This window comes from Liolophura sinensis, unplaced genomic scaffold (genome assembly GCF_032854445.1).
Source record: "Liolophura sinensis isolate JHLJ2023 unplaced genomic scaffold, CUHK_Ljap_v2 scaffold_347, whole genome shotgun sequence".
NCBI lineage: Eukaryota > Metazoa > Mollusca > Polyplacophora > Chitonida > Chitonidae > Liolophura > Liolophura sinensis.
The window spans coordinates 11,481-34,511 of NW_027018286.1; the positions used below are offsets into that span (position 1 = coordinate 11,481).

The 23,031-nt window shown below is 39.5% G+C and overlaps 2 protein-coding genes across 2 annotated transcripts; one reads left to right on the plus strand and one right to left on the minus strand.

Annotated features, from left to right (window-relative positions):
- The first annotated feature begins 5,370 nt into the window (after positions 1-5,370).
- LOC135481662 (uncharacterized) lies at positions 5,371-11,199 on the plus strand. Its single transcript, XM_064761346.1, has 4 exons — positions 5,371-5,812; positions 6,978-7,136; positions 8,753-8,854; positions 9,594-11,199. Exons 1-4 carry the CDS (start codon positions 5,419-5,421, stop codon positions 10,655-10,657), a joined length of 1,719 nt encoding a protein of 572 aa, XP_064617416.1. The 5' UTR covers positions 5,371-5,418; the 3' UTR covers positions 10,658-11,199.
- A 5,156-nt stretch (positions 11,200-16,355) lies between these two features.
- Positions 16,356-22,719, minus strand: LOC135481661 (uncharacterized). Its single transcript, XM_064761345.1, has 5 exons — positions 22,591-22,719; positions 20,609-20,989; positions 20,191-20,328; positions 18,642-18,743; positions 16,356-17,780 (listed from the first exon to the last, which is right to left on the minus strand). The coding sequence occupies exons 1-5, from the start codon at positions 22,658-22,660 to the stop codon at positions 16,696-16,698; spliced, it is 1,776 nt and encodes a 591-aa protein (XP_064617415.1). The 5' UTR covers positions 22,661-22,719; the 3' UTR covers positions 16,356-16,695.
- Positions 22,720-23,031: the final 312 nt, after the last annotated feature.

Consider the following 23,031-nt stretch of genomic DNA (forward strand, 5'->3'; position numbering starts at 1 on the left):
CACGGACAGTTCAAGTCCTCGCGATTTCGGAATATATTTGCAGAAACAAAAGAGCATGAAAAAGTTTTCGTAACACAACAACATCAAAAAATTGTACTAATCTGACAACATGGCGGTTGTGGAGGTACCTCCGCATGCAGTTCAATGAAAGCCATGAAACTAGGTAGACGATTTCTAATGAAATATTTTAATATTCCCATTAAAACATATTCAAGGCATGAAAACCGCTTTGTTCAATTTCTCGTGCGCAGTGGGCCAGATTCAGAGAGCTAGCCTCACGGCCAGACAGACGTTTGTTCCAACTCAGTTGTAGGAGCTTTGGATGCAGAAAAGAAGCGCCTCTGAGGAGATTAAAGCTACCAGATCTGTGTATTTGAATTTGAATTATCTTTATTTCACTAGTAGGCATAAAAGCTTTCAAACAGTAGAAAAAAGAACGATTTGTTTCATCTGGTCATACGAAAAATCCAACAGAGCTTTTCTATCCCATTGTATGGAAAAAACAATAAAGTAGACCGTATTGCAGTCCCTTCACCGATTTTACTTAACGTGTAATAAACGATGTAGATTTCCTCTTCCAGTGGACACTTGTGCATTACGCAGCGTGTGTCCATATGTGTTATATTCAGGGTATGAAGTGCGCTTGTTTACAGCTGCTTAGACTTTGGTTGTGTTTGGGTTTTATACGGTTGGAAAATGTGTGATGTTGAACTGAGGGCTTACGACTAATACTGATTGCTGATACCTCAACACAGACATCCACCGTCACAGTCTGTTAGCGGCTAAGCAAAACTGACCAAGCTGATTAATGTTCAAAGGTACGGATTTTCCCCATAGCTAATAATTCGTCCGGTGTCAGCTATCTCCAAATTTAACCGCATTCGAACAGCACATAGTCCATATAACGTCATTTAGATGGGTAATCTATAACCCATTGCAATTACATATATCTTCTGTGCTAAGAAAAACAATCAAATTCTGCGGTTTCTCAACAATACATTTTAAGTCGTATTCATTCATAAAAAGTACCTCGACTTTTGCTGCATATACGGAAATTACCAATGAAGTTATAAAGCGGTGAGAGTAGATGGACAACTCATGCTTTCTCTCGTTACGTATGCATAACCAGAATATAAGTGCGCATATACGGCTCATCGTGCGTCAAGTGGGCACTAAAGTGCGCCCGTATTATCTAATTTAGGCCTGAAAAAGTACGGCGTATGCGTATCTCCTGATGTGGGCACTGAGGCATGAAGTTAAGTATTCTGATTACAGCCATGTCAAATTACCTGAAGAGCTGCACAAAACATTGTTGTTATCGATATTTAGTCAAATGATTTAGTGACCTTAAAATGCCACGGGTTGTACAATGGCATTATGAGCTCAATTCGTAGAATAAGGAAACTAGTACTCAGGTGTGCCATAGTGATGTCAGGCATGCTGCCAGGGTTATACTGGTATGGAGCAGTTAGCTTTCGGGCAACGTGAATAGGATAACCTTATACTAGAATATATGTTGTCAACAATAAAATATGTGTCTTTCTTAAGCAGTTATTGCAGCTCTTCTTATCATTAGCGTAGCTACCTAGTTCAATACAATGGATATACCACCCTCTAGGCCCGCAGTGATCTTGGTATTATGGCTTTAACTTGGACCGTATGACCAGTCAAGCTTATCTTACTTTTCTGTCAACTTATATACTGAGGAATCGTTTATTGCCTTATTCAGACACAGTTCACTACGTGACGAGGTTAGGTTGATAAGTTAAAAAAAAAAAAAAAAAAAAAAAAACAGACCGGGAGAACGACCAAACTTCTCCAGGTACCTGACAAAGCTGACGACTCAAAGCCCCTGCCGAACCAGCAGAAATAAGACAGTTCAAGTTCGAACAATTTTATCGATAACGATAAAAAAAAACTCCTGCTGTATCATGTGACCTGTGAAGAATGACAGGTAACTAATGTGAGGTCAAATTTAATTGGGCATCTGAAAAGATTATATAGAGTATACAAACAATGACGAAAATTGAGGAGCTGGACTTTTGCTAACTTGAGAAGTTTGTAAAGGATAGCGTACTATTTGTGCCCCTGGAACACTATGATACAAGTAATCCGTAAATTAATGTCTACACAGGCTGCCTATCAGTTTTCGCAAGTCGCATGATACAGGAGGGTTGGTTCTACCTTTAATGACGAAATAGTCCTCGAAACTCGAAACTCCGGTATTAAATGTGAAGACGTGACCTAATTGGTAAGGACCGTTGCGATAAATTGTGCGACAGCCCTGTGCTTAGCGCCTGATGACACCTGACCTACATGACTAGAGTAACGTATAAACATTTCTTAATGTAGGCAGGCAAACAGAAAATACTGCAGGTGTGCGAAAGGTTACAGCATGGTATTACATAAGAACTAGGTGTATGTAGAATACTACGCTGTAGATATATCATGTATACAGGCATACATGTGTACTGTGGACATGTATAGAGTCCTCATAGGACAGATTGCTCCTGTGCACAAAAAAAAAAAAAAACCAGGTCGCGGTCCCCAGTTACGACAGCGCTAACAATGAAATGAATTAATGTACCATATAGGCACGTTTTAAGTTCATGCTCCCATTGCATTATACTGATCGCATATTATCGTCGTGCCATGTGTTCTTTTTCCCTGTGGCTTTTGTAATTTCAAACATGGCGTCTAAACCATTGCGCTACCAGTGGTTGGTTCTGCTCCTTATTGGTCTCTTTCAAGGTGAGTTATTCATATATATATATGACTTTCTTAGATGTGACTAGTCTTGAGATGCTGAAAGTGTAATGTTGTGATCATATAAGACAAAAGGACCAGGTGTCTCAGTCCAAGAGCAAAATCCTAGTGTAGGCAGGAATGCTCTACAAGAACGGGTATTAAAGGCGTACAGCGCAGAGAGAAAAACCAGAGTACCGACAACACTGTGATAGTAGACAACTGGTTACAAGTAACCGGTGAAATATGGTCTTTGTAAGTTTACGTCAGCTGGGGTTTTATTGTAACTGTTCAAGCAAATTGCAAATCATCAACTGAACAACACTATAAAAGCAAAATTACGCATAGTATGGGTCTGGCCTATCATGACACAGCACGTTGTATATCCACAGAAACAGTCCTTGGTATAGGGCGTGAGATACATGTATACGTACGCGTGTTTATTTAGTGTCATGCTGCATGTATACTTCGGGTTTTACGTTGTACTTAAACAATTTTTCTTGTGGCGTCAATAGGTGTGGGTACATATACTGTGTCTTGTGTCAAGGCGAGTTCATGCAGGCACTGAGGTGTCCTGCCGAAGGCACCATACATGTCACATTATACTGGAACCGGGCCGACCAGACCTGTTTCCCTGCTCTAACCTCTCAGTGTTGAACGCACTGAGAGCGAGACAGCAATAGGTGCCGCTTGTAAACTCTTTGGTATGACTCGTCGGCTGGTTCAGAAATTGTGAGTGATGACGGATTAAAAGTTGCCATGCGTACATGTGTAGTATAGTGGCGGTGACGAGTCTGACGGCAGTTCAGCATGATCATGTACTTTTAGTGCCTGGTCTAGTTACAAATACTGACTCAAATGGTGCCGCCATGACAGTTACCATGTGAAACGAGATATGTCGTAGGATATATTTCCGTTTGTCTGCGTGGAAGAATTTTACTTTAGTCTTCTCATGCTTTTAGTCCAAGACAGCTGTATTGTCCCCCGTAATTCGGAGGGTACGAGATTAAAAAGAACTCGTTAGCGATAGCAGAAAACTCAGCATTCTACGATGCATTCAAATACCATTCATACGCATTGGTAAATTCAAAACTGGTAAGAAATTTTAAGTGCCACGTTGGGACGTTTGTTGTAAGGAAGGTGGTATGTGGTTGTCACCCTACACAAGTGGGTGTATGGTGAGGCGGTGTAGGTTGACATTATACATATCGATAAGTGAAAAATGCAGTTATAAAATAGGTAAGCGAGAAATGTAGTTTAAGTATAAGTAAGTGAGAAATGCAGTTTAAGTATAGGTAAGTGAGAAATGCAGTTTAAGTGTATGTAAGTGAGAAATGCAGTTTAAGTACAGGTAAGTAAGAAATTGATTTAAGTACTGTAAGTGAGATTGCAGTTTAAGTATAGATAAGTGAGAAATACAGTTTGAGTATAGGTAATTAAGAAATACAGTTAAGTACAGGTAAGTGAGAATGCAGTTTAAGTATAGGTAAGTGTTATGTATGACTATTTAACGTTTTCATGTACTGTTAGTCTGCGGACCTTTGTGTTATATGTTATAAGCATAACAGGCCCTGTTATATATGTACAGCGCGAACCTGGCCGAAAGCACCTTGTTCAATGCTCTGTTTATTTAACTGGATGTTCATTGGCTGTTAATTCTGTGTCTAAGAATAGTTGAATCCACCTGGACCGTATATAAGCCGTGTTTTCTGTGCAGAGTGGAGGTATTTTTGCTGCATCCACTGGGAGCCAGGAGAGTGTGAGACGCTCTCGTATCGAGTCCATTATTTTGATATGAGCTGGTGATGCCAGTTTCATTTGGGAGGACAGTTTTTTATGCCGACACCGTTTGTGTACCACAGTAGTACTGATGTCTGGTTTATGTGAATTTCTGCGGAAGTCACGTTTATTGGTGTTCGGATCTTGATTATGATTATACAGTGTGGACTGTGTAATTTGTTTAACACGCTGACCTCACCTGACCGACAAGGTCGTCAAGGACTCTAAACTGAAATTTTCAGTTTTGCAAAGGACGTTCGTTCTGCCACAAGGTGACATTACTCTACGTCTCTGAACGGCTCGTTTGTGAGCTTCTGCGGGAGCTGTGACTGATCTGAAGTGGATTATACCTCCATGCCTGTATTTACCCTGTGTTGTGCTCTGCGGGTGTGACGTCATTCAAAGGCTTGACTGTTCCAGTTCTGTGTACTGTGTTCGTGTTCGCTAACCTGGCGAAGTACCTGTCTAGGACAATTTGTGACTTGTGTGAATTGTGTGTTTATCCCATGGTCTTTACGTTGGATCTCCTGGAACACGTTCCTTGGGTTGCAAAGGTGAACTGGAAACTTTTAAAGACCGGTAATACTGATGTGTATGTTGTTGTTGTTGTTGAACTGTCTGTAAAAACTGTACGTCTCATTTTATATATATATAAAGCATTGTTTACATTGTAATATTGAGTCACTGAGTCTGTTTTCTGTTGCTGTTTTCAATACCGTAACATAAGTGAGAAATACAGTTTAATTACAGGTGAGTGAGAAATAGATTTAATTACGGTAAGTGAGAAATGCAGTTTAAGCATAGGTAAGTGAGAAATCCATTTAAGTAGTGGGTTATATCTGATAAATGATTTGACACAATTCTCTTGAGAAAAAAATCAATGAATCACGTGATATGCGAAACCCAGACTGCATGTATCTCTTAGTTTCAGAAGAAGTGTCCATTGCCCATTTCCAAGATCCAATCAGAGCTAAAGCATCCATTGGTACCATTATCCTGCCGTGTGAGTTTAGCACGGAAACGTTCGAGACTCCACAGATCACGTGGTACCAAGAAAAAGCAGAAGAGAGGAGACTTATCATGCAGTATGACATTCACAACCGTTTGTCGTCTTACGGGGAGTTTAAAGACCGCGTGGCCCGAGGATCTGGCGGCGCCCTGGTTCTGCTGAAGACGTTCAGACGGGATTCCGGCAACTATTCCTGTGAGGTGGAAGTGGATAATGAAATCCCTAGCTGGGTGAAAACTACAGTTGTTCTGGATATCGAGAAGGAATCCTCTGACGATCGTAATTACTACTTATCAAAACATGATTTATTCCTTGAGAATTAAGGTTTATTATCTACGCCATTATTTTATTAATTTTTTTTTAGTCTGATTGCCTTATTATTTGTTCCCATAGTAGGAAAGTATAAATTCCCTAGTGTGTTGTGCGTAGAAAGTACGTGGTACTTAATAATTGCTCAGCTATATACGGACGAAGGGTCATTAGATGTGTGTGTGTCTGTGTGTACATATATCTGGTCATCTTTTGACAGGGTGTATGTGGAAAGTAATTCATTTCATCGTACACTCTACAAAAGTTAAAGCGCACAAAGCAATTTTTATTTTGTTTCCTCACAGTATTAAATAGCGTGTTAACTCAACAATTAGGGTAAGTATTCATTTAAAATTGAGAAAAACAAATCAATCAGTGTACAAATAAATATTTTTTTCCGGCGGGAGAGGGACATGTTTCATGAGAGGACATTTTAACGTAGCAATTTCGGTTTGTGCGTTTATATCTTTGATGAGTGTACTTTCAGTCTTAGAAGAAAACCGAGGTTATTGTATCGTGTCCATAGCCTGTGTATTGTTGATCATTACACAATAACTCGTGCAGGTTATTGTTATTGTGTAATAATAATAATAATAATAAAAATAATAATAATAATTTTACTTTCATTATTTAATGTTTCAACATGTTTTTGTAATAAAAATGTTGTAATAATAATTGAATGTTTAAACCTGCTTTCGGTGATATATTTCAGTGTATTACTCAACTACATTACATATGCACAACGCAAATAGCATTTGGCAATCTTTGTTTTATTTATTTATTTATTTTGATTATTGTTTTAGACCGTGCTGAAGAATATTTCATTTAACAGCAGCCAGCGTTTTGGTTGTTGGAAGTTGTTGGACACAGCTCGGGAAAGACCCTCGATCCCCGGAAAGTTGTAGAAATCTTTAAAGTGTAATTACTGAAAGACTATCGCATAGGCAGTAGAATCAGAACATAGATGACAGTGTAAAAAAAGGCAAATGGTCATATGTAACCAGTGAAATACGGCCTCTTGTTGATATTAGTTAGGCTTTTATTCTGACTGTTCACATAAATATTTACATGTTGGCAACTTACTCCCTAAATCCATTATCACGAGATTTTAATGTCCTTTTCCGTTCTGTTCCAGCTTTATTATTTGGCACCATCGGCAGATTTGTTCTTCGTTCAATTTTCTGGTTTGTCCCAGTAATTTGCGGAGTTCTGCTAGGAAGAGGACAGCTGAGCCCCAGTAGAATGTCCTGGTCTGGAATGAGGGATTCAAGATGTACAGAACAGTTCAAAAAGGGTACTTTATGATTACTGTTCAGTACATGGGAGCATGGTCTAATGGTTACTAGTGATTGCCTTTTAATGGCTAGGAAACTAAAGGAGTGAGTTCAAAATTCGGTCGCCGTGATGTGGTTGAAACTCAAGAAACTTACAGTGGACGCGTTTATTGGAATAACCTTGGAACCCTAGTTTTGCAGTAATAACTTGTGACGATTGAAGTCGCCACACAACACACAGTATCTAACAGATGCCACAAGGCGACGTACGTTAACGCCATACGTAGAGGTCATCCTCATATTACTGTACATGTAAGGGTAGTTTACTACGTCCCTCTTTCATATAGCTATCCCTCTTTTCATAAAGTCTAACATGGCCTTGTCGCCGCTACTCTGGTTTTGTTAGAAAGCTGGAGTCTTTGGCATTGCACTTGCTTCACTTATAAGAAAAAAAAACTAAGCGACAAGTACCAGTGTTGCCCAATTTAAGATCCTAGTAGGTATATTTGGTCGTTTGACATCATTGACTCACTTAAAATCACGATCAACTTAGCATCATCTACATGAGCTCATGTTCATGACATTTCAGAGGCGTTATGTGTGCTTAATTTTTTAACCCTGTACCCCGGTTCATTGAAAATATGTTCACATGTTACCTCGCATGAGTTGTACAATTTTGTACCTCACAAAAGCATGTGCACAGGGCTGTCGCGTTTAAATAGCTTAGCACTAGAAGAATATCTCCTTAGCACACGTGCCAGCAACCTGCGGATGGTCGTGGGTTTCCCCCTTGGCTCTGCCCGGTTTCCTCCCACCATAATGGTGGCTGCCGTCGTATAAGTGAAATATTCTTGAGTACGGCGTAAAACACCAATCACATAAATAATTCAAATAAATAACGTTAGCACACGTTATAAAGCCACGTCATGGGATAAGACATCCTCACAGAATTCTGGTTACATATATAGTGCACCCAGCTGTATATTTATGACTAGATTAAAAGAAAAAAAAATCGTTATTGCATGTACATCTACGCTTGGGATAAGCTTTGAGACTAAAACCGAGAACACACTAGGCGGATTTTTCCGTTGATCGTGGTCAGTATGCTATGTCACATGACCTAGAAAGTCATGTGACACGAACAAAGTGTGTCACAGGCACAACCACAATTCCGTGATGTTTGCATTCATTGGCGGCCAAAATTCGCCAGGGTTGAAGTGAACAGAGTGAAACAGCTGGTGTATCTCTTCGCTTGTATGTGAAATGTTTGATACAATCGAATTTCGGAGCGGACAAAATTACCTGCAAAATTCTCAGGATCCGGCGCAGACACACTAAGAGGAACTTTAGGAATACACAAAGTACGCCTGTACTAGTGGGAAAATCATTCCAATACTTCCCCGACTGTAACCATTGACAGTGTGGTTAAATATTGTATGATGTGGAGAGGTCTGTAGTAACATTAGTATCTCTGCCATGATGTTGCCAGTGACACATACGGACATATGCACCTCATGGTGTTGTATCATGAAAACGAAATTTCAATTATTACAGACTACTTCACGACTTTATTCTGTTTTATGCCAACTATTGTGCTGAGATTAATGAATTATACAGATGTTCTGTTTAATTTCAGCACTTCTTCTCTTGGTATCAGCACTTGCCATGGGTTTCATTTTCACAGGAGACGTGTTCTTGGAAATTGCCGTAAAGAATTCAAACAATGCGAAGGTTTACAGTAAGTATGTTACGTGTATCTATATCGCAGACTTAGGCTTTTGTCATTCTAAAGTTAGTTATTTTGTGATCTAGATTACATATAAGTACATCACCCTTGTGCAGTGTCGTGAGTAACTTGCCACAGGTAAGTGGTTTATCCCTGGCCCTATAGTTTCCTTCAAGCTGACTATCACTGCAGTAATTCTTAAATAGGGAGTTAAACAACAATCGTATAAATAAATATATAAATAAATAAATACAAGAAAAAAATAGTTAGGAAAAGTACTGATGTATGTGTTATTAGTATTGCACTAATTTTCTCACACTACAGTCCACAGTATAAGGTTACTAGAGTCAATTATATTGCTTCATATTGCATTATGAAAAACTTAGTGTGAGAATTTTATGGGAATGACAAATATTTTAATGGGTCCCAACCTGACCAAGGTGGCTATACCCCGGTGCAAGTACCCATGATTTCCTCTCCAATGCGGTTGCTCTGACTTCCTCTCCAGCCTCACTTGGGAAGGTCCTCCAGCAAAGTGTGTTTCGAAAGGGCTGTGCCCTCCTGCAATAATGCTGGTCATATGTAAAATATTCTTCAGCTCGGCCTAAAACACCAATAAATAAATAAATAAATAAATAAATAAATAAACATTTTATTGTGCTGGTAATCCGATGTTCAAACAATACTAACATGTTTTACTATTTTCACTGTAATGTATTGTGGTGTTATTTTTCCTTGTGATTCATTACAGACTTCTATTTCGTTGTGTCGCTGATAACTGGCCTGTTTGGAGCCCTAGTTGTTGTCGTTATTACCATTGTGTGGCCGTGCTTGCCAAAGAATTGCTGGTGGAAGAGAGAGAGCACGTCTATTAATGCCATATCCTACCAGACTTCTCAAGATAAAGACGAATCGGCTGTAAAATTCATCAAGAACACAGAGTTGTCTCCAGAGAATACATCTAAAACGGTGTCTGCATCGAATGTAAGGACATTAAAAAACCCGGACGAAAAAAGAGTCATCGGAATGGCATGGTTGTCCAAGGATTACATTGGTCTCATGACGTCATCAGCTTTGTTCAAAGTAAATGTACAAAATAGTGTCGAGGAATACAAAAGGGTTCTGACAGTCGACTACAACGATGAACTTTTGTGTGTTGGGACCTATAGAAGTGGTTTGATTATGAGTGCCCGAAAACATGACACAGACCCAGAAAAAGGTTATTTTTTAAAACTGTCTGCAGATAAAGAAACTTCCCAAATTTTTCTACAAATGCCTGGCAGTCCCATCATATTAAATTTGTGGGAGGCCCGCTGGGATGGATCGGTGTACGCCGCTTTGTCTAACCCTAATCAGGTTATCATCAAACACTTGGAAAAGGACAAAGAAAACACAGAAAAAACAGTTTGGGAGGCTGTGTTAAGCAAGCCTGAATGCATTGTCCAGAACTCCCGGGGACAGTTTATAGTGGCAGACTATGCCAAAAGTGATCTCTTTGTATTTGAGGAGAATGGGGACTTTCTAACTACTATGAAGGTGTTCGTGCCAAAGGATTACCAATGCAAGCTGAATGGCTGTAACAGATTGGCTGTAGGTTCTGACGACAGAATTTTTGCATCCAGCCATTGGTCAAGCGATGTTCTTGTTTTCACCCGAGATTTTAGGTTTGAGGGCCTTCTGGCAACAGACAAGCCGTCTAGTGGTGTCATTTCTTGCCTACTCGTACATAACAGTTTCCTGTATGTTGCCTTTGAGGAATGTATCTGTGCTTACTCCTTACCAGATATTATGCTGAATATGGAAGGCAATGGTTGATAACATTTTGAGAACGACTACTTTTACAGAACAAATATCACCTAGAGTTTTGACAAGCTATCAAAATTAGTTTAGCATAGTTATACATTACCCTTGTACACTCGTCAACAAAATGTCAACAAGTGTATGCATGTGAATTTAAGACTGTCCTGACTTGGAGGTATAAATAAACTTTACAACAAATGTGCAGCACACCTGAGGTTTACGAAATGCCAACAACGGAAGGCCTATATTGGAAAACGTTTGTAGATTTTAGAGATGTAAAAATTTACTCACATATTATACATGTACTGTTTTACTATTTTTACTGTGTTGTATTGTGGTGCCGATGATTTTTTCTGATGATGTTTCCTGATGATTGGTTATAGGCAGCCATTGTGTTGTGTCGCTGATAACTGGCCTCGGTGAAAACTTAGCCCTTCATGTGCTAACCATTTTGTGCTTAATATTGTCATCTGTATCTCTTATGAAAATGTGTTAAAAATGTTAACGTTAATGTTCATTACAACAGTATGTTCATTCAAATATAGACTCTCCCCACTTGGATGGTCAAATTAGCATTACCTATATGCACTCTGTTAAGCGCCTGTGCAACAAAACGCATTGATTACGTTATAATAGAGTCTTAGTAAATTCTTTTAAAGAGAACTCAAAATCTGTACAATGAACGGTTAACACAGAATTCAGAATTTATCTTAGTAACCACGTTCGTTTTGAGCCAAATTCTCTGGAACTGACCGGCCCCGATGGCTCACTCACTTCGGGGGCGGTAGATCTAGGGTCAATCCTGGATCCGGTTACACCTAAGACCTTGGCTAATTAAGCTGAAGCTTCATCTCTCGACGTTCAGCATTCAGGGGATAGTGCAACAACTGGTTCACAGGTATCAGTGTAATGGCTCTGTTGTGGCGGCTTACTTGCCTTGGGAATGTCGTATCAGTGAAGCAGCTCTAGACAAAAGTGCGGTGGAAATCCATCCTGCAACAAGGAAGCAAATTACACGTATATGCGCTCTAAGGATTCCTTCGTCGTCATGTCACAGAAAAATTGCTAAGAACGACGTTATACCCTAAGCACTTACTCTCTCTACAACTGTTGGAAAGAAAATATTCCACACTGAGCGCTGCTAAAAGTCATTGGGTGTATAAACCATATATGCTCCGATTTACTCCATTCTAAAGGCGTTACCTTTGTTCTAAGGATTTGTCCATGTACTTACCACATTTTCCTGTTTAACCTATAAAATGTATTTGATTTGCAAAGATCTGTACGGCCAGAGAAGACATTTTTCTTTGGAAACAATTGGTACAAATGCTCATATTCAGTGTGTCTATAAACCATATATATATATATATATTAGAGAAAGTAGCGAAGAAAAAATTTGGCATTTTTACCCTAAAGATCACATTTGAGATAACCGTAAGCTTTTTTCGTAAAAAAATCTTCTGCAAATGTTTTAATCGCCTATGTGTGCATATACTCGTCTGGGTGCCAGGACTCGTTCATACAGAACCATACAAGCCAATAAACTATTTATTATACACTCACATAAAACTTGGAATTGAAAATAAGGTAAAAGGAAAATAAGAACGACATAAATAGCGTTCAGCTCGATAGAAAACTTTCTGAATTCTTTACTTTTCCGAATCTCAGATGCTCAAACAACACCGTCTCGTGACAACGTTACTTTTCATTCCCTTCTCGGTGAAAGCAATTGAGACGCCATAACGTCACAGAGAGTAAGCCATTCGGACAGTGACGTCACTTGGTGACGTTGCAAGTGTCCAATATTTATAGGTTATTGGATTGTATGGTCCTCGTCCTGGGCGCCCAGGACTAGTCCGTACAGGACCATACAATCCAATAATCTATTTATTATACACCCACTTGTCAAAAACGTAAGTAAATAAACTCGAACGCTAAACAAATTGGGTAAAACCGTGCTAATTATTTCATATCGCGTAACAAAAGCGGATAGCCGGTTGCGGATGAATATGGAATACTGAATGAAGCACTTTTATTGGCTGACGGAAAACTGGGTCAGGCGCACGTGGTTGAAGCGGTATTTTACAAAAAGAAGTGTAAAGAAAAGGAATGCAGACGTTTCAGTGAAAATCAAAAGTGCAGTTATTAAAAATTGCACCACCGAACAGACTAATGAGATCTTTACAGGATGAGGACGGAAGAGAAGTTGAGTTTGCTGACAAAGTTAGCTTATTATCCTTGGGCTTCTGTGCGGAAGTTGATGGCATCGGAGTCGTGAAAACTTCGTTAGTGTGCACTTGAACTGACCGGCCAGGGAGTACTCCTGGATGCTGGCAAGAGATTTGTGTCTGGTGACCTGCATAATTTTATGTGGAGCGACGCCAGATTTTACAAGAGTTTGGATGGTTGTTTTTCGGACCGAGTGATTAGTTTTACGGCCTTTCAGTCCAGCAGCCTCGGCTGCCCTCTTCATAAGCTCTCCCATACGATGCTCTCCCATTGGAGTGGAGTAATACCACACAGCTGCATCAGGTTTAAGGCGACATTCGGGAATTGGTGTGAGATAGAACGGACTGTCCGGAGACAAAGATATCTCTGGACGAGCACAGACGAACATCTTGTTGTGTCGTCTTCCTGTTGACAAACAAGAAGTAGTCCGTACGTGTGACGTCACAGTTACAACTGTCCAATACATTAAAAATATTGGACAGTTGTGTTTACTACATAATATAGTAGGCGCTGGACGCTTAGGTGTATAATAACCTATAAATATTGGACAGTGGTCGTTTACTACATAATATCGTTGGAGCTGGATGGTTAGGTGTATAATAAAAACTTTATTTTTTTTTCGGTTGCTTCATGTTCTTCATGTGGCTTGCCTCTCTTCTGCGTTAATTAATCTATGTTTGCTGAGCTCAGCAGGGCGTTCTAGTCAAATGCCCTTTTGAACATGTTTCTGAGTTCAAGCTTACGGGATGCGTTTCTTTTTTACACACTTTCAATAAATCGTCCATGATATTCATCACAGGAATACATGCCTTTATCAACATCGTTTGCATTTTCTGGACATTTATGTCCAAGAACTTGACATCTGTGTCCACTATGTCCCAGGTCTCTGTACTTAACTCCACATCCGCAGGAGCTTGGTGTCTGGCCCAAGTCGCCTAAAGTTTTTTCATCAGAGAGTTTTGACTTAAAAGAGTCCATAATCAGAGTGTCGAGTTTTTCGGAAATTGCCGGACCAGATACCTGGTTTAGCCGAAAAGCTGTTTGAGCGGCCATAGTGTCATCAGGCGAGCGCGTATCAAGCACAGTTCCTAGGCCTACCTCTTCTCTGCCCTACTCAACAGAGCCCTTAGGCGTGCGGCTGTATTCGGTTAGAAACTCGTCGCTCTGTGCGTCAGTGTTACGTTTACAGCGTTTAACTGCGGGTTCAGCATCATTCGTATGAGACATTGATGATGATTTCTCGTCTTTGGAGAGCAATGATACGATTGTGAATGCTGTTAATCTTTTCCAGAGTAGTATTGATTGTAGACGGATCACTTGTACGCTATGAGATTACGTGATCAGCTGTACTTTCTAGTGGAATTCTTGTACGACAATTGGCGAGACATAATAAAATATTATTAAGACATACAGCATAGAGATAAAATCCAGATCAGCGACGACAATGCGATAGTTAGCACAACCTCCGTTATAATTTTTATTCTAACTGTTCGTGTAAATGCATATGTAGTAGGAAATTACACGCCCCTAGCCCCAAGGAATAATTATGTAAAAAATGCAGAGTTATTAATTGTAACTTAATAGGTACCACAGGTCTAGAATAACTCAACACGCTGTGTCATCACATCATTTAACACATAACAATAAAGTCTAACGATATACAGGGTCATCTCTGCGCCAAAAGAGACATTCTTTTGCCGGACGTCAACCAAGATAGACGTTCCAATGCCCCAGACGATATTTTACACAAATTACTGGTGAAGTATACGGAAGGATATAAAGACCAAAAATAGGACGGAAACATGGAAAGAGAAGCAGTTAGAAGTTTTTAATGGTGTTGGAAAGACGCAAGGAATCTTCTAGGCGAATGGGTTCAAGCAGTATTCAAACCGTCTTTCATGTTAATACCTCAGTTGCGCTTTGATTGCAAGTGTTCATACAGTACAGCCGCATTCCAGCCGAACACCCTATGGCCATTATGTCTCCCCGGTGGTCTTATATTGGGGCCCACTATGGTTGATCAGGTGATGATCAGGTTCCATTGTACGTTTATGATGGGCATACAATCCGATCAGGATTCGCGACCATAGTACCATATTCACCGAACGATCCGCACATCATTTTACGAATTTCTCATGACATTGTGACATCAACATAACTGCTACATGTGTATGTTTTAGGGCGAGTCAGTGTAAAAAGTGTACAAGAATGTAACTATTAAGATGTCTGCATATTATTTACTGCAGCTAATGATGACATTACAGCATTATTCGCTTATGTTCCAGTCTGTACAAGCGTGTAAGATTAAAATCTACATTTTATTACTTTGATCGGTGTATGCGTGCATAAAAGTCCCCAGTAGAAGGCTACAAACACCGGTGACTCGAGCTCGAAATTATCGACCAGGAAAAAATTCTTCTCATCAGTTTATAAAGACACAGTGATTTTTCTCTAATTAAGTTCCTAACAAGCACGGCATGAGCACTGGAAGATTCGGACCAGGATGGCAGGGTGATACGTCCATGATGCAGCATGGGGTGGATAAGGGTCCGCGTACGATAGCCGGATCGTCCGCGTATTGTCCGGCCATGATGGACGTAGAATATTTGGCTAGGATCCGGTTGTAATGTGTATCCAACGTGGGGACTAATTCAAAACGATGAATATACCGGATCTAGCTCCGGATTAAACGGAATTTGACACAATTACGAAGCAGAGTGCCAGAGAATCTAGACACTCTGTCCATAATTACTTACAAGAGAATTATACTCATTATAAAACTTTAGAAACTTAATTGATCAAATAAAATCGATCATTTAAATATGTATCTCAGTTGCGCTTTGATTGCTTCGGCTCATTTATCCAACGCAGCGTTCTAATTGATCACGATGAGGGGTAATTTGCAATATCAGCATTGAAACTATCCCTCTTGTGTCAGTACTTATCGCACTTGTTAATTCACCTGCCTTTAACGTATCCTGTCACCAGTTTGGCTATGATTCGCATATCACCATTGAATAGCATGCATTGTCAACATCAGCAAAATAATTCGCCTCAATTAACAATACTTGCATGTTATTAATGAGATGACAAACTTAGCTCGCTCTTTTCTAGTTCTGCGTTTCATGCCAATAATGTATGTTTTACTTGACTTTTACCGTAAATTAAACCAATCAGGGCTGCAGACATCGTGTAAAATACTACATAGATTACATAGACTACATACATGTCATTTAATGGCTTCAGTTTGCGGTTATAACAGCGATTGTTCCCCTTGGTTTAGTATGGTCATTCCACTCTTCCCTGTCGCCATACAAAGCAGAAATAATTCTGCCACTTCCGTTTAACATTTAACAAAATATTCAGATGAAAAGAAAAAGAATAATGCTGATAATAACTTTTCACCATAAAGATATGTTATTTTATAATCCTTGTGTTATTGTATAACACACTAATTAATACAGAATAATATAAACTTGTACTGCAGAAATGTAAATAGTTAAAACCACATTGCATTTAGTTAAAAAAAAACTACTCTAGCTTCGCATGGTGTAATATAGTGTTTCGGGATATTTCCAGTTGTATATAATATAATATGGCTGTGACTGTCATGCTGTAGGAACATAGATTTCAAAGACGAAGTGAGCCGTAACAGCTTGTGTGACAGCCTGTGTTTGGTTATGTTATATGAGCCGAATGTGAAGTGTACATAACAAGGAAGGAGGATATTTAGCTTCAAAGCTTTCTTAAAACTCGATGAATGTTTTCCTAAAATACGCAGGGGAGCCCAAAAATTAAGGTAATGATGCTCAAGGAATGCTCGTTTAAAGGGAATAGCTGGAAATGCTGTCACCATGGGCGACGTACAGCGATCTGCTATGGACGAGAAGACAAGATATTCCATCCATAGATCCACTAAACTCTTGGAACATGCGCTCAAACCTAAAGTCCTCATTAAATACAAGAACATCACTAGACCCTGGGCTAGATACATAAATCCTATTGTCCTCGTCAATGGCTATTCTGTTACACTTGTTTAGTTTTTCTTCAAATTGTTTGGGAACAGATACTTTCATAGTTGACAAAAATTCTCCATCTTCCTCAAATACGAAGAGATCGTTTTTAGCCGAATCCGCGACAATAAACTGACCGCGGGAATTCTGAACGATACACTCAGGTTTCTTCAACACACCATTCCAAATATGTTCTCCAGTTTTCTTTTGGAGATTTCTCTTGCTGATGACATTTGGGTTTGAAAGCGCCACATACACCAATTCATCTCCACGCCCCTCCTGAGCCCAGAGAATGGTAGATTTTACTGGCAAAAAAACCTTATCAGTTCTTTTACCTCGTGGGCTCCATTGATATATAACATTTTCTTCGTCTAAGGTGGATTTATCGCTTGCACATATCAACAAACCGTCTTTATATTTTCCCAGTGACAAGAATCTCGCGTATCGAACAAAGATGCGTTTAAATTGTTTCTGCCCAGCCTTCTCCGTTGGATTCAGTTGATAGAAAGTAGATGTCGTGGTCACATAAACATCATCACCCAAAGAAGCCATGCCAGTGACTGTTTCTTTACATGGAGTACTGAATACTTTTATATCCACTTGAGACAATTCCTTGATCGATTTTGTTTGGGGGAGAACAGCCGTGCTTTTTAAAACTGCTGTGTTTGTTTTTCTCTCCAGAAGGGTAGACATCGGGTCTTGTGTATCACTGGAAGCGATATAACAGACGGCCGTGGATCGGTTAGATGACATTTCATGGGTTTCCTGAATGCCGGATCTGCCTAAGCATCTCTTCTTACAACATGTCTCTCCTGGTAAGCACGACCACGCGGCGATGAGTGATAGAATCAGGATTCCCGGTATTCCAGTTATCATTGACACTGTCCAGTAATTACCTGTAATTATACAGCATATATAACATATCAACAGGTGTACAGCTGAACAGTTTATATGTATGTATGTTTATGCAAAGGCATTTGATGACGTCAAGTTAAACTGGTTCAAATATAACTAAAGACGTACACCACACAGAAAAAGACCAGAGCGGAGACGACGGTGTGATAGCTGGCAAATGTTCACACATATTCCGTGAAACACGGCCTCTTGTCAATTTACAAGGTTTTTATTTAAACGGTAAGTGTAAATGCATAAGGAATTGCATTCTATACGCCCCCTAGCACAATGGTTCAAGCAGAATTACGTACAACATAAAATACGGTAATGCTAATTGTAATTTACTAGGCGTCAGAGGTCTAGAATTAAATAAACTGCTCTGTTGTTATCGCCCAATAGGCCTACCAAAGCGATTTTCTTTTCAACCCTGATCTCAAAGATGTAAAGTTTGAAAATTTAAGTGTTTTTATATTACAGCTAATATTTATTTATTGTTCTGATTGGTGTTTAACGCCGCACTCAAGAACATTTCACTTATTCGACGGCGGCTAGCACCATGGTGGGAGGAGACCGGGCAGAGCCCGGGTGAAACCCACGACCATCCGCAGGTTACTGCAGACCTTCCCACGCAGGTAATATGACACGGCTGTACTTGTACGTAACGATTACACAACTTTTACTCTGGAAAATGGTAATGAGAACAGTTTATTGTGCATATTCACAATATTAATCTACAGGCTTTAATAAATCTTTGCTTTTCTTCCAATTTCAGCTATTAATACCAAACACAAAACATCCTGAGGAGGTTTTAAAAAAATCAAAAATGGATCTTAAATGTACAGCCATTTGATACATGTACTTACTGTTAAGTGTAGTGCTCTTGAACTTGCTTATGGACTTAACAGCACAGATCACTCCTGCGAAGATTAACCCCATGGCGAAGACGGTCACCAATGAGATCAGGACTAAGCGGAAACAAACAGACATGGTAAACAGAGCATTTGTCCTGTGCCAGTTTTCCCATTACTAATAACAGTACAAATAGATTTATAGGCTTGGAATAGTCTTGGGCAAGGTGTAAAATCGATCAGTAAAATAAATCTTTCAGTGATTAAACAAATATTGAAATATACAGTGCTGTCGGATCCTCACTATCAAGCCGACGCCCATTATGGTTGGATGGTCCGCATATCATACGCCTACTATACGCCGACCCTAGCCAGACTCTGATCAAACATCCTCTCGCGGAAATCGGTACGCAAAATATCCGGTTTGGATTTTTACTTTCTTTTCTGTATTTTCATAATTTATACATTAATACGGAGTGGAATATTCTAAAAATGTCTCATAAATTTTGTAGCTTGCAGGATTTAGGATACATATATATATATATATATATATATATATAGGCCTAGGGCCTACATGCCATCTGTTCACATGTACATGTGATTGTGCTCCTCGTGCGCAAACTTATAATAAACACGTTTTTACGCTTATATAACGTAATAAACGATAGGATAGACAATTGTGTATATAGACAATATAGGGACTCGAGATTAGAAGGAAAACATTAACATGCACACCTTTATACGTGTCAGTGGTTTGAATTTCATAAATTGTAGGCCTTGTGTGATGTACCGATATCACTCTTTACATATACATTTTAAATATAGTTTAAATTCTTAAACACCGCGACGCTTGTATAGAGCTGTCATGACTTCAGGGAAAGCAATGTGTTGAATATATATATATATATATATATATATATATATATATATATATATATATATATATATATATATATATATATATATATATATATATATATATAACTCTGCTAGAAATGTCTCTAAGTAGGTTTGTTATTTAATAATTAGTGAAGCAGCGTTAAAAATGTAATATACTCTGGACGCCCGGTACAAACTTGAACCCCCAAAAGAGAACATTGTATACCGTTGGCGGACCAAAACATTAGGAAACCAAACAGCAATCTATTAAAACTTGAATTTTCTGCGAACTTCATGTGCATGTAAATATGCTGTGAGCCATCACGAAGTTTACAAGACGTATGGCAGTTTACATTCAAAACAGTTGGTGATCTTGAGCTGACGGCTCGCGCAGGATGGCCTGAAGATCGCATAATGCTGCGCGTATGAAGATACATACGTATCGTACACTGACCATGGTCCGACCGTCATTGTATCCTCCGGCCACAGTGGGTGCAGGATTGATGGTTAGGACCGCCTGCACTGTGAAGGACTGAACCAAAAGTTTGACGAAATGCAAACGAACTAATCGACAACAAATGAATCGGCAAATTAAACAGTACAGATTTTCAATCAAACAGTTTGTCAGATGGCGTAAGTGTTCCAACTTTGATCGTAATAAACGTGAACTGATTGGTAACCATACTGTGTTTTAGCCGTTGTTTCGTCGGCATATTTCCAGGATGGTAAAACGCATTCCTAGCCAGTGTTCTGAGTCCTGTATTGAGCAGAAGTGCACACATCACCGAGATAAGCCAGTACATTGAAATTAGGACTGTTCTATCTGAGGAAAAACATATGAGTAAGGTCGTTTAATAGCGTAGTGTTTGTGGCGTAAATATATCATTCTACAACAACATACTAATACACATGCAGTCTCAGTAATTATATTATACACATATTCGAATTCAGGTCGACATTACTGGCATTTTTTTTCCTTTTCTCCAGTTTCGCAAACACCTGCAAACCTGACCATGTTCGTATGGGGAAAAAACACATACATTGAAATATTACTGAAAAAATTACGTTGAGTACCCTGAAAATACTGTGGGTCTCGAACTTACTCATAGCATTGTCATCGTTGGTAGCAACTGTGTCTTTTATGACCTTCAGCATCACGGTAGATTTCACCCGGCTTGGGATCTCGTTGTCCACTTCAACCTCACACGAATAGTTGCCGGCATCCCTTGACCTCGGCCCGAGCAGAACCAGGGCCCCTCGGTCTCCTCTTACAACCCGGCCTTCGAACTCCCCGTAAGACGACAGACGGTTGTGAATATCATACCGCATGATAAGTCTCCTCTCATCGAGTGTCTCGTGATACCACGTGATCTCTGGTGTCTCGTACGTTTTCGTGTAGAAGTCACATGGCAGGATGACGAGCCTGTCAGAATCCCTAGCGGTGATTGGTTCGAGAACGTGCTGAACAGACACTTCTTCTGAAACTGAGATACATTGAATGCCAAAGAGTGGAAAATGACACAAAAAACACCAGCCCAAGGCCAAAACTATTCCTTGGGTACGCCATGTTTGTTAATTTATTTGATTCTTGTTTAAAGCAATTAACAAAGGTTTCCGCTTAATCAATGACAATCATAATTGTGAACTAATCGTGGAGCCTGAAAAGCATCAAAAAGCAAACAGAAAACATCAGTAACATCGATGTCTGAACTGAAAATATCCCACAGTGAAATAACGCTCATGTTTACATTCTCAGACAAACAGAGCCTTTCACTTGAAGACTTTAACCGAACAAGCGAGAGCAGGATTTCACTAGGTAGGGAAACATCTCTGACAACTAGAACGACGTTTTATTGAGATGGTTGAGTGAATAGCCATGATGTCATGAGAAATCGTATGGAATATTAAAACTTGAAATAAGATTCTTCAAACGTAGTTCTCAAAAGTTCTCTAGTCAGGATAAGGTGTGTGAGGACTAGAACGACGTATCGAATCTATCTCACAAAATACACGTCAGTTGCACTGCCTGCCCATGGGAAGGCAAGTCTTGCTTTGCCCCATGTCTGTTTAACGGTATATATTTAAAAGGTTGCTGTGTGTAAAGTTGTTTTACTTCAGTTTAGACGCAGAGCTCTATAGAAGAACGTTGTGTTTGTTGGGGAAAGTATTTTTTTTTGTTTTTTACAGTTAAGTGCGATTTTAAATGCTCATGTGTCGCAGATCGTTGTTGTTGTTTGTTTTTTTTTGTATATGAAGTTTTTTGTTCTGCACACTATACACTGTCAACCGTAAGATATTGAGGGGACCAGGGTGCCATGTGTAGATCGACTGCAAAACACCAACTGCTCATATGTAAACTGTGGAGACAATACATTCTTATTCACAGATTAACCTGTTCCCCTTTGTAACAACGCAACTGAAATCTAGCTCATGCTGGCTTCCTGTACGGTGGTAAGTGGGAGGGTCTGTGAATGGTCGGAGTTCGTGCGTATCCCACCATAATGCTAGCCGCCGACGTATAAATGAAATATTAGTGAGTACGGAGTAAAACCCAGATCAAATGAATAAATAAATAAGTAAACACATTGCACTGTTCGACACTCTGTCACCACAAATCACTTATTTCTGTGAATGGTCTTTAACGCAGTAAGAATGGATATTCTACTTGTGTGCGAAGACAAAATTTGCAACCTGGCAAGCAAACAACAAGCGGGAGTAAGATTTGAAGTCTTACAAAACGACTTGTTACCACAGGAATGACTTAACCAGAGAATACAACACAACTTCTTACCACAAGGATGACTTAACCAGAGAATACAACACAACTTCTTACCACAAGGATGACTTAACCAGAGAATACAACACGACCTCTTACAACAGAGATGACTTAACCAGAGTATACAAGACGACTTGTTACCACAGGAATGACTTAACCAGAGAATACAACACGACTTGTTACCACAGGGATGACTTAACCAGAGTATACAACACAACTTGTTACCACAGGGACAACTTAACCAGAGAATACAACACGACACGTTACCACAGGGAAAACTTAACTAGACAATACAAGCTGATAACTTACTGTCAGTGACATCAGCAAGGATTAATAGCAAGCAGAGCTTACGTATGCGTACCAAACTTGCAGACGCCATCTTAGATATATATTCGCCAGGGAAAAGGGTGACAGAGGATAGCAAAAACTATACGTGCCTACACGGACGCGTGCCTGTACATGTATGACTAAATTACTAGGTCATTGTATTATTTGACAAACACATGTGCTTATATGGAAGTTTATCAATCTGCAGTACCTGGAAATCACGTGAGCTATCTTGTGACCTCACCATTTAACATGTTAAATATGATATGTTAACAACGTCGAAACATATAATTTAAATGAGTCATCATTTTTTTTATAAAACAGCCTTAGACAGAAACTACTCCACTCTGAGCATAAGTCCGTCATGTCAATGTAATTTTCCACATACAATGGCGACCTGACAGATATGATCCATTGGGAACA